Below are 12,945 nucleotides of genomic sequence, written 5' to 3' on the forward strand. Positions count from 1 at the left end.
ACCGATTCGCGTTTTGATCGATCGGTCGACCGGTCTCGACGGTCGTAAAACGTGCACCACGGCGGCAGGCGGCGGTATGCCCTCTTTTCACGCTCCCCCTTTCTCTTTCCCTTGCTTTCTCTTTTACCCAGCTATCGTCTCCTCTCTGTCCGTCCGCCATTCGTTGGCGGCTCAAACACTCCAAAACGAAGAGCGCACGTCGCTCCAGAATTCATCCGAACTTTACCATTTGCTCATAACAAATCGTCAACGTTTCGAGAGCGGAAAACCGTGTTGAATGTGCCTCCCGCGAGTTCCCCGCTTCGTTGCGTTATTTGCACACTTCGTACGCATATTCGGGCACGGGGAAGTGCTTTTCGAGGAATCTTGTCGCGGTACAGGGTGATTAAAATTGTCCGTTCTCTCCCCGTATAGAGGAGTTTTAGATCTTTGCACTTGCATATCCACTCTTACTTTTTCTTCAAAGGTTATAATTCTCGTTATAGTTCAAGGAGAGCAGAAACTATTTGTTTATCGAAGATATGTGTACATTCTATGTTAAACGGGATAATTAACAATGGAACAATTTATTTTAGACTCTAGATATTCACTCTCAACAGGTTCAGAAAAATACTATTATCACAGGTGTAGGTTTTCTCCGGAAAGTTATTATTCCAACACTATAAATATTAATGGATCCAGGTAGGTTCACTATTATGGGAGCTTTGTAGACCAAAAACTAGTCCTTAAATCTGATAGATTCCTGGTTTAATTAGTCCATTCATCTCGTTTAAAAACGCAGGATTAAGGATTAAAAACAGGTTATGTTCGTGGATTAAGGATCTCGAAGAACCGCGTTACATTGTGAGTTTCTTGCGTTTTATCCCTCATTATACACGCCCATTAATTCATCGAACCGTATCGCGCGAGCGATTTATAATAATTCTGCTAACGTTTATAGCTCGTTCGTGTTGGACTTTATGACACCTGAGCCTACAATTTATGCCTTCTATGTCGTAAACTCTACACCGCAACGTCTAACTTAAATCCTTAATCCAATATCAACGTTCGCGTTTTTTACGTCGAGCGCGACGTTGTAAACGAAACGTTAGCAGGGTGTCAATAACTTTGGTGCAAATTCAACTAAGGGATTCGCTGCTGGAGGTTGCTGACAGAGAAAGATCCACTCAAATTTAAAACTTTTCAATAGTGTCGTACTCGAGAAAACTATCATATTCCCAATGTGTGAATGTTAGAATGAAGAGGAATATTGAGCACCCTCAAAGAACTATTTTTATTTCTCTTGAATAAAGAAGTAGTTCTCCCATCTAAAGTACTAAAGAAAGATTCAATTGATATTATAAACATATTCTCCAGAAAGAGTATTTTCATTATAAATAAAGAAGAACAAAAGATACTCTCTAACGAGTACTTTTATTTTAATTCTTCGACTCCACAAACAATCTTCAACGACGGTGGTGTCTACAATTCAGGACACAAAATTTAAAACTATCGTTTGGGGCGATATGTCCTTATAGTGTAAACGAAGAAAGACCAGTTTTCCTCAAAAACTACAGTATTAGGATTTTATTAAATTTTTCCATACTAATTTTAGTCCAAGTTAACCCTAAAAATCAAATTGCATTAGTTCGAGAAGAAAAAGTAATTCGGGTCTGAAAGGGTTGAAATGAAGCTACCAAGTGGCTTTCCGTATTCCCAAATGTATGCAGAGATCCGAGCTTCTCAATTAATATATTCCGGTTGGAGTTAGTAACCATAAATTTCACTGCGTCAGGGAGCCTTTCGATAGGCAGGGTTTCGCCAGCAAAGTGTTGCACGTCCGGATGAAAATCGAGGCAATCTAAGCAGAAGCTGGAACGCGAGGCCAGTCGGAACCGCGGGTGCCTAATCAGCCGATTGTACCGAGGAAATACCGTTCCCATGGAATGTTAATGCGATCTTCACCAACGATCCTTAGAAACCGCGGGTTCCACTTACAGCTGAGGCTAAGCAGAGCGCCAAGACAACCCATTTCGCCTGCTGCACGCACATATTGTTGCGCAATAACGTTCTAGTGGCTTTTCTCGATTATCCTCGACGGGCAGCCATACAACAACCCCGAGACGACGAAACCTCTTCCTACTACGAGAGCCCTTCCAGTTTTAATGGAGACGTCAGATTCCTTCTCGCGATCTCTTCCGCGTTTCTGGCGGGAACCGCGAAGCCTACTCGGTTTCTTAAGTTTCTCCGGGTGGTCACGACTTCGTCCCTTTTACATGAGGTAATATTTTCACGGGGAACGTATACACGGTGAGTCACGAGAAACAGAACACTTAAACGGAACCAACGGTTGCACGGTGCAAAACAGTTATTACACGATGCCTCCGAGCATTTTATTCGAGCCGTTGATTTATCTTCTTGGACCTCTTCGTGGTTATCAAAGTGCCCGAGTAAGGTGTAGGGGCTGTTACTGTGTGATACATCATATGGCAAAAAAGGTGATTTCTTTTTGTTAATTGCTTGTAGGAATTAATACAAAAAGCTTTCTAGTCTCTGACATGTATATAATTCAATTTCTGTAATTTATATTCTGATATTTGTCACAATTGTTTCAAAGTCAGATAGTAGGTTCTTTTTGTATTAATCCAAATAGGTAATTAAAGAAAATATATATCTGACATTGAAATAATTTTGACAAACATGCGAATTAAAATTATAAAAATGAAACATGAAAGAGATTCTACTGTATGGACAATTTTGTAAGACTATACATAGAGACTGTGCATATAGATTATGCACAAATAGGTGCAAATTAGTAGATTCAATCCAACATTTCCCTGTTTACTAGTTTCCTTCAGAAGTATGAGGAAGTTATGGATAAACGTACCGTTGTCATTTGTTATCGAAATGGATTTTGTCGCAGAATTGTTTTGTCAATCAATTGTCCTAGGCACGTTAAGTGTTTGCTCGTAGCTATTTCTGTTTCTATTCCGTACTCGCTTCGTTGACACATACGTATGTGGGCGATACTTCCTGTATTTTACTATACTTTTAGACTTTAATGAATAGTACCGTTTCTGTTTCATTGTAAAAACAGTGTCAATGTAAATCACGTAAGTGCTCCAAAAATTCATAAGATTTTTTAATTTTTTTTCTACTTTCCCGCTGCTAGAATAATTTATTTCAGCCCCCACAAGATATAGTGGGAAAAATGAAAGTATCTAAGAGTGTCTTCAAGTCTCTATAAAATTTCTAATCCCTGACAATACACATCGTTCCAGCGATAAACAATGTGAACACAAAAATCCTCAAACTATTTTTCCAATTCGTACCAAAAACATTCGCTTGCGTGTGCATCGTTTATCATTTCGACACCTGAATTATACCTCACTGGCTTTTCTACTCCGTGGATAAAATGTAACGAAGAAAGAAGGGGTCGACGTTCCGACGCGGAAAGTTAAACAGAACGAAATCTCGCGACGATACAGACAGACCGCGGGGGCCACGTAAGAGTTTTCAATCGGGAACTTGATTCGTTTCTGCGAAGATATGAAATCCCTGTTTCCCTTTCCGTTGGTTTCTCGGGCATGAACGCATAGCTACGCCACTTTTGATACGGTTCCGCCTGGGCAAGGACCTCTCGACCCTGCCTGAGGTCGAAGCGGAGCTCGAGGGTCGTCGTGAGCGACCAGCTGGCAGAGACCTTTCGCTTTAGGTTCTTTTCAAGGTGTGCATGTGCACGTTCGGCGTGCTCTGGCGAATGCGGGGCTTGACGCGTCGGCGTGATATCGCATAAACGTGCGTTCCAGCGCACGGTTTCTATCGAAATCGGAAGAAGCGCCACGGGTCCCGCAGTGGCGCCCTTCCGCATACTTCCTGGACGTCGATATTTCACGCTCCTAATGGATTCGAATACCTTAAACACCGTTGTGTCCCTCTATCGCCTCGTAATTACCGGACGAATGTAAAATAAGCCTTTTCGCGCGCGTTCGAGCGTATCGGCCACCGCGATACGTCTAATGGTCTCTGTTGTCGCGGCTCGTTTGCGGGACATATTGTTGCTTGTCACGATTATGACGCGGTTGTTTATTAATTAACCTTTTAGTCCGAGTACCCGCTGCGAGCTACCCGATGGACAGCTTATAACGGTCCGCGGGAATGTTGCGATGCGACGGACCTCGGTGTTGTGGAATTCGTTGCAACCTTTTCATAGATTAGATGAGCAGCAATGGGGAAATTTATGTGATTTATTCTGAAGTAATGTTTCTTTGCAAGCTTGTATATCCAGAAATTGACGAGGGATTAGTTTGTTGTTTTTACAAGCATTTACTATATATTGGAATAGAATTAACATCAATTTCATTATGGTCCTAGATAGACTTTTTTTATTTACTGACAAATAGTCTATTTTGTTTCTTGACATGGAATTTTAAGAAAATATTTATTTTCTGTTAACGAAAACAGCTTTCTTCGGGATTAGTTCCTCGATTGAAAACATATCAAAAAGTCTTTACCATTTTCCAATCTGATGCTCCGTTGTCAAGATATAAAGAGTTAAAGTTTATTAACGTGACTTTTGACGCACGCTAGTCAGCTGATCGCACAGCTGCGCATGCGCCCACGCACGAGAAATACAAGTCCTAGCAAAAACTTCAACTGCTTGTATCTTGATAACGAAGTTTCAGATTGGAAAATGGAAAAGAACATTTTTATCTATATTGACAAGGTTTTTTTCTTCCAAGTAATAAACCATTGAAAATATGTCATTTGTAAATACTTTTATACGTTCTGAAACATCTTCTCTGTATATTTTTTAATTTAACTCCCCAAATTCTCGATCAAAAAAAAAGATATATTTCGCACTTTTCGGTTATTTTTGGACCAAGAGTTAGCTTTTCTGTAGTTGCATTGGCAATTATACTGAACCGTACATAAAGGGACAGCTGCAGTACCGTTCGACGCATCCGAACGACTACCCAACTTCAAAAGTTTCCTGTGGCCCATTTATTTAGCTTCAAATATTTACACACCAGGAAAAAAATGAATTGTCCGACAAAGGGAATCGAAGATGCGATCGTTTTGCGTCAGAGGAAATTCCTACGCTTTTACAGGCAGGAAAAATCCAGCTGGTAAAATGGCCCGATAGCGTATAATTGAAACGCGCGGGCATCCTCTTTGTCTCTTAGCTCTGCCCACTTTTACCTAACATTCTTCACGGTATAGTGTTCCTAATTGACTTCAAAACCACTTCATCGATCTATGCTCGTAGTGTTTGCGAAAAGCTACACGTCACTTTGTGCCCGTCCCCCTGTGAAAGAACGTATCAAGATGAGTGATTTAACACCGAACGACTAAAGCGCAGGTACGCAGAGGCTGTAACGAGAATTCACCTATAAAAAAGGGGATTTCATTTCAAAGTGAACCAAACGATTACTCTTGTAGAGATTCGTCGAGAATACTTTTATTAGGAAAATGGTTTAGAAAATAGGAACTCAAATTTGATAAAAATTTGAACCAATCATTGAAACTATAAAATTATTAAACTAATAAAACGTTGTATATATCATTTATAATTGATTTAGTAAACCTGCGACGGAATTTGAAAATAATCATCTACATGCGAAATAAGAAAGTTTCCGTATCAGATTCTTTATCTATCGTTCATTTTTCAAACAATGACCAACAATTTGCGATATAGAAAAATCTGAAACATTGGATACATACAGAACATTTCAATTTGAACGCGATACTATTTTTCATTGGAGTCGAGAAAGGTGGACGAAAACCCGATTTATTTCGTGAAATGTTGCAGATTGATACTAGAGACAACAACAATATACACATTTATCCGAAATTGTTCCGAATGTTTATTCGGATAGTATTTTCGAATAATTTTGAAAAAATTTGTTTTGTAATATTATTAGAATGTTAAATTATCCTGTTCGCGTGTTTATAACAGTTTGTAGTTCATCCACGATTTTTCCCCTACTTATAAGGAACCGGAATGATAATTCCACGATACTCTTTAGAAGCGTCTGATTATGCTCTGTTACACTCCACTGGCAACGTAATGAGTACACCGTGAGCCAGACTCGTTTTCAGCCGCATACTTCAAGCGATATCCAGCTGCTTTGCTCATTTACATGGACACGAATGAAAAGTCCAACTGGGTAATGACCTTAATTATAAATTCGGATAAACGTCCATAAATTGCCATCCTGGTATCCAAACGACTTCCTGCCCTATTACATCATCGTCGTTGCACTCTTAGTTTCAACATGTTTACATGAACACGAAGGAAAAGTTTGACCAGACAACTTTAATTATGTACTAGCAAATTTAGAGACCTGCACAATTAGACATCTCGCATCAACCTATTTTTAATGAAATCTAGTTCAATTAAAATTGTTTATTGGAATATTCACGCGAGATGTAACGCAACACCAACGCAAGGGTGAGAAATATCGCTCGACGAGACGCAGATGGGTTAGAATACGCGTGAAAAATATTTAAATAGAGTCGACTCCCGTCGTTCGGAGCAGAAATCGCGAATACCCGTCTCGTAAAACGGCAAACACACGAGGAATCAAGGTGGCCCAGAGCTATTTCTCTGCAACTTTTCCAGAAGGATAGCTCGTTCCCTTTGGTGTTCCAGCTCGCATGAAACGTCGGGGACGGCCGCTTCATGACCGAGAAACACTCGAGAGTCTATAGGAGCGTGATGTAACGTCGTCCCTCGACCGAAGAATCCAATAACTGGAAAACGCACCGGAGCGTGCAGAGGTGCCTTCGATTCTCGAAGACCTACTCGAGGGAGACGAAGAGAAGAACCGTGCTGTACGTCGATTCGCGACGAATCTCGGGGACGAGTGCGTCCGCCTTTTCCGCTGGCGGATATCGTGCACGCGACAACGACGAAAAAGAACCACGTTGTACCCGGGAAACGACCGTACGTCGAATAGGATTCGCTATGCAGCCAACGAAAAATAGCCATGACGATACTCACCGGCACAGGAAGTCCCTCTCGCCTAAACAGAGCTCCAGGCAGTGCTGTCGCGAGGAGGCGGTCATAGATCTGCGCGTGTGGCTCTGGAGCCTGTGCCCCTGAACCCTGTCGATGCACCAGGCTCGCTCGCAAGGCTTCACCGCCAGGCAACTCTTCTGGGCGTAGATCGTGAACACCGGAAACTGGGACTGCGAAAGGGCACCTGGAACAAAACGTTAGAGTCTCGTTAGATCGGAGACGTCATTTATTTGCGAATCAACGTACATCTACTGCTGGCCTTTTAGGGATTAGCAAAGGTAGACGTATCCCACAAATGGAAGATTAATTGTATAGGTAGGATTCGCCTTCGCGATGTTTTTGTTACTATCGGTGATTTAAGTTTTATGTTGGGTCTCTTCGATTGTCTTTCCAGAGGTACATCAGGAAGAGGCTATAATCTAGTAGGTACTCTTCGAAAAAAGAGGTTTGGCGTTTTATGGCGGGCTTCTGGAAGGGCTTATTAGTGAGGCTGATTCAGAAAACTGCGCCTTAAGCGTATATTCTTATAGGAAAAAACGCTGGCTGATTAGAACCAGCAGGAACTTAGGCTGTAGAGGCAAGTCTTCATTTGGTGATATTAGGAAGCGAACACGATCAATCATGTAACTGACCGCTGTGACAGCTGTGATCGTGTCCATATACAGTACATATTGATTGTACTGTTTATTGCTGATATAGATTAATTTTAAAAATTTGTGTATATTTATCTCTGACGTTTTCAGACTTGAATTATTTTTGTTTCTCGTACTAATGTAATTTAATTTTTCCGGTTAACTTGGACTAAAATTAGTATGGACAAAATTTTAAAAAATCCTCATAGTATAGTTTTTGAGGATAATTGGTCTTTCTTTATGTGCCACTCTGATATTCGCCCTTTTGGTTTTAAATGTTGTGTCCTCAATTGTGGACACCAGGTCTGAAAGAGGTAGGACATTTATTCATTTAGTTTTATTAAAGAATGGTATAGGTACTAATTTGAAGCTTGATACTCGTGAACCTGGTTAAACTGATAGGTAAAGACGTAGAATCTAGTAAGAACGAAAGTATAGACAATAATAAACCTCTCATTAAAATTATCTTTTACACATTCCTAGTATCGAAAGGATTCTTTGAAAAATGTTCCCCTCAGCAATGGACTTTCGCCACTTCGTACTTGATTCAACAATATCTTAATTCAATGATCCAGCGTCACATCGACGCCCGATCAACGTTTATTATTCCTCCAGCGAACGAAAGTGTCACGAACGCTCGTTATTCTTATCCTGTCGATTCACCGCGGCCAAGAGGGACCCCTAAGTGGCGGAATAATTTCTCCGCCCTAGTGTCGCTACCGTGTCACCCTTTCCCTACGAAATCATAATTAATCTCTAGTAGAGTTACGAACAAGGGGAGGGTTTCCGATCGTGATTCGTCGAAAAGTTTTCCCTGGAATAGACATAGGAGTAGTGTGGTTCCTCGAATGGCGAAATTCGCCAGGAGGCGTAAAGATATTCAATTACCCGTCTCCGAATGGTTTCGTTGGCTAATGCCTGTAACTAATTTTAATGACTGTAGGTTGCGACCGCAGTCGCGACCGCAACACAAATGGACGTTTCTTCCTTTTGCGGTATCGACACGATCCGTGATGTGGAATCTTTCGCAGAACGCCAGACAGTAGGAAGATGTTCCTCGTTACGGGCTGAGGGGTACGCGCATTACAGTAATCAGCGGCCACTTCCGGGGCCTACATGTAGAAGACAGGTACCACTTACTCGTTATAATGCTACCGCATTACGAGATAATGGAGCATCGTCGGATCGTAAGCACTTTGCAGGTACGAATAGAATTTTATCGGAAGACTAAGCAGCTTCCTCTTCTTCTTGTATTGTTTCCACGGTGTCGCTCGATGCTCGCGTTTGATGTGTACCGAAAGTGTGAAGCGTCATGGCGTTCCTCAGCATCGAATCTTAACTGTCTGCGTTATGTATACTGTATCGATATACCAGACTCTGGATTCTTTTTTAGTTTTACTATACCGTAGTTGCATACTCGTTTATAATTACATTAACCTACAATCCTCTGAACATATAAGTTTTCCTTACCCACAAGTCCTAACTATACCCTTGTCCATACAGTAAACCCCTGAGTATCACGATCCCTCGATTTAGGTACATTAGTGACGTCCCGATGGCAATCATTATTCTTGCTCCCGTAAAACACTGACGCGCGGAAATTTCAACTGCTACGTTTCGAGCAAAGTGCATCCCCGAAAATTGTAAAAAAGACATAAGCTCAGAGAAGTTACACTCGTGGGGGTACATTGGACCCCAGAGTGGTGCTCCAAAGTTAATACGACGGCGTACTTCCATCTTCCAGTAAGATTCGTTCAACAAAACGAGGAATCTTCGTCCCCATTCTTGCACCGTAAGGGATAATTACGGCAAAAAGTCTGAGATGCGATGAAGAAGTTCGTTTGAGGGAATCGAGGACACGGTCTCCTAGATTATACGCTTCGAACGTCGATCTCCCTCGCGTCAAAGTCGTATTTGTGATCTGTGACAAGGGGCCAATTAGTAAATCACGGATTTTGTTACTTCTGCTCGGCTCGGGAAATAATTTACCGTGTCGACCGACTAACATGGAAACGATACCAACGAGTAATTACCGGTACCGATCGATTCCGCAGCATTCGCATAAGGGAACGCAGCTATCGGTTGCATCCAGACCACGGAAGGAAACGTCATACGTAGGCCGTGGTATTGATCGCTGTTATCATTTGCTTTTTACCATTCGTTTAACGAGCTCTCTTCCGCATCGCTCGGTTCGCTATGAAAAATATCGGTACACAACATCGCAAGCTGTTGGAATTTCTGACCATTCGAACACGCGGCAGATACCAATCGCCAAGTGTGCTTAATGAAGAGAAATTTAGAATCGTTGACAAAACAGATCAAACGAGCTCTGAATTAATTCGTCTGCTACACGAATGAGCTCTAAGTTTCCTAAAATCTCTAATATCTTTTATTCGTACCCTCTATATTTATTTACGAAATTTGTCGAATTTAAATAAATGCTTCATGTTTCAAAAAAGAAATTTGTAATTGTAAATATATATAAATATGTGGGAAGTTTTAGGCGTATATATTTATAATGAAAAATTGATTGATTGGGAACATGAAGCCTATCATTTAAATTAGACAAATTTCTTCAATAGATATAGAGGGTACAAATACTTATGGGATTGAATACATGTATATCCTAATGTCTGATTCCTCACGTGCTAAATTAATTCCTGTTTACTTCATCTCAGGAACGCCGTTTTTCATCTCGAGCACTCTGTCCGAGCAGATTCCGCGATACCTATAGTCCTGTCATTCGAGACAATTCCCAATTGCTTATCAATAAAAGAGTGCGCGGCGATAGTTGAACGCGACGTGCTAGATAAGGCGGTAAATGAATTGAACCGAGACTGTCGATCCTCGAATGCGCGTCACTTTGGCAACGCTCCAGTGCATCTACCCACTGTTTTCGTTTTTTAACGGTGGGGGTGTAGATCTCGAGAGAGAGATTGCTCGCGGCCATAAATCTCTTAATTTCTGCTGGTAGCATAGAACGTATGACGTTAACGTGCTTGCTTTGGAAGCCGCTATCCCCCTGTTAACCGAGCGTTTCTACTTTTCGGCGAGTTATCCGGGCTCAATTTCTATCAACGGGTTATCCATCTCGGCGCCCCCTTATCGCGCGACTTCCGCCGCAAGCGAAAATCTTCCGCCTCGCCGGAGGACGTGCCTTTGTACTTAAGGAAACGAAATAGCTTTATATCGCCATAAATCCGACGAGATTTATCAGCCAGTGCATCGTTTTACCGGCACGCTACATCATTTCATACTAAAACACAGGATTCCCCCCGTGAGCCAACTCGAGGAAGTACGGAAAGGAAACTTTCACGTGTAGGTTGTCACGACGTCGAGGGAAATGTGGAACGACCTGGGCGCATCTGCAGCGGCGGTATTACGGAACGGCGACCGCACAAAATGATGCAAGTAAACCGCCTGTGTACCAGTACCGCGGAACAGTTCGATTTCTGATATACGAGGCACATTTAGATACGATTCAGCCTCAAGTGGCATCGGCAACGTACCAGCTCTCGCTGTCCTACCGACTCCTTCGTCGCGGTGAACTTGATGTATAATCTCGGTTTTCTTTATCTACCCGGTTCCCCTTTTCCCGTCGCTTTTTCATCCTATCCGCGCTCTTATTTCTCTGTCTTCTACGCTGCCCTGACTTCCTTCCCTCGAACAAAGGCAATGAAATTCCTTCTCTGCGCGGACTTTCCGCGCTTGATCTTGTAACGTGGATTACATTGGATTCTTGCGTGGGGTGGTCTGGTAAAATTTTCCACTTTAAATATTCTTCGAGTCGGACAAGCCGAGGGGGAAATTTTTATCAATGAATCGAAGCATTCGGTCGAGGTTTGGTTTTCGTGCGGATTTAATGTCGTTGATCGTTGCTTAGGGGGGCGTAGGATGGAGAATATTAATGTGATCGGACAAGATTGTATGATGAACGTTAGGTTTTTGGGAAGTATTCAGTTTTAATCTGCTACATTTCTCCATTTTTATTATTCTTAAAGTTGAACGAATTAAAACAAATAGTTTTGATAAAACTATTTTACGTAGTGTCGAAATTGAAGAATAAATTATATCCAATGAGTTATGTTTCATGAAGTATTAAATTTTAATATCATGAATTGTGGTTTGAAGTGTTTTCGTGAAAATTAACAGTTTAAGTATTCCCAGGATTGGAGGTATCAAAATATATGTCGAATGTTATACAGTGTAAAATTGGAGTTACGTTTCAAGTACACGTGTTTTACTAAAATTGCCACGTTAAATATTCTTGTAACTAGACAAGTACGATCAAAGAAAGCCCAATAAGGGTTGCTCAGTATAAAATTAAGGTTAGCTGTTAGTAAGTATTACATTTAGTACCGCGTACTCTTGTGCAGCATGGTCCGTGGAAAATTGCTACTTTAAACATTCATGGAACTGTAGGTTTCAGAGAAAATATCCAATGAAGGTTTTGCGGTTTCAAATTGAGGTTAGATTTTAGTAACATCATTCCAGCTGTATCTTGCTCTCTTAGACACATACTGTACACGTGCTACACGTTTCTGTATCGCGCATTTCTATCCATACGTTAAGGGATGAATGAATAATATTATAATAAAAAAAAGTATTCAACAAATGTAAGAATTAGTCGAACTCTATAAATACACTATTGTTTATGATATTTTCAACAGGATTATCCACATGGAGTTCTTACATAGGGGTCAATGACTTATTAAGTTAATTAAAGGTCGAGCAACCTTCCACATTGAGCTCCAAAATTGCTGTATTTGGTTTTTGCCTCGTGCTTTCAACAACTTCTGGTAATTCAAAGTCTCAGGTTGGAAACCGTATTCAAGGACACCAGTTTGAGGACTACGAATAATTGCTCAGCTATGCCAAACTTGTAACAAATTACGGTGCTATTAACTTTGCTCGACCTTGAATAATCTCAAATTACGGGTCGTTATACTCGTCACGAAAGGAGCTATAATTATAGTTGTTCAATCTATGAAAAAAAGGAGGTACGATGTTCTACATGTTTATAACTGTTTCTACATAAATGAACTTGTTTTTCATGCACTATCTAATACATGTATCCGGAGTGACTGTAATAGATTTATATGACGAACTACACACCATATTTTTAACAATTTCTTTGTAGACAGTTTTCTGAAATACTGATTTATAATTAAAATCATTAGAGGCACTACCTTCATTCCTCTATCTTTGACGATTACCGATTTAAAACTACTACGTATATAATATATTTCTGCAGACCATCCGGCCGCATAAATTCTTCCGCGCCCTTCCTTTCACTATAATTTCGAAGCT

General features: G+C 41.0%; 2 protein-coding genes across 5 annotated transcripts in view; one reads left to right on the forward strand and one right to left on the reverse strand.

Moving 5' to 3' along the window:
• Positions 1-12,945, forward strand: part of LOC128873956 (autophagy-related protein 16-1) — a 651,400-nt gene that overhangs the window by 324,932 nt on the left and 313,523 nt on the right. The window lies entirely within an intron of this gene.
• Positions 1-12,945, reverse strand: part of LOC128873960 (uncharacterized) — a 103,045-nt gene that overhangs the window by 63,013 nt on the left and 27,087 nt on the right. Inside the window, exon 2 of the mRNA XM_054118051.1 lies at positions 6,986-7,187. Within this exon, the coding sequence (XP_053974026.1) occupies positions 6,986-7,187 (202 nt within the window). The remainder of the gene's footprint in view (positions 1-6,985; positions 7,188-12,945) is intronic.

The sequence above is a fragment of the Hylaeus volcanicus genome, chromosome 3 (genome assembly GCF_026283585.1).
Source record: "Hylaeus volcanicus isolate JK05 chromosome 3, UHH_iyHylVolc1.0_haploid, whole genome shotgun sequence".
Lineage (NCBI taxonomy): Eukaryota > Metazoa > Arthropoda > Insecta > Hymenoptera > Colletidae > Hylaeus > Hylaeus volcanicus.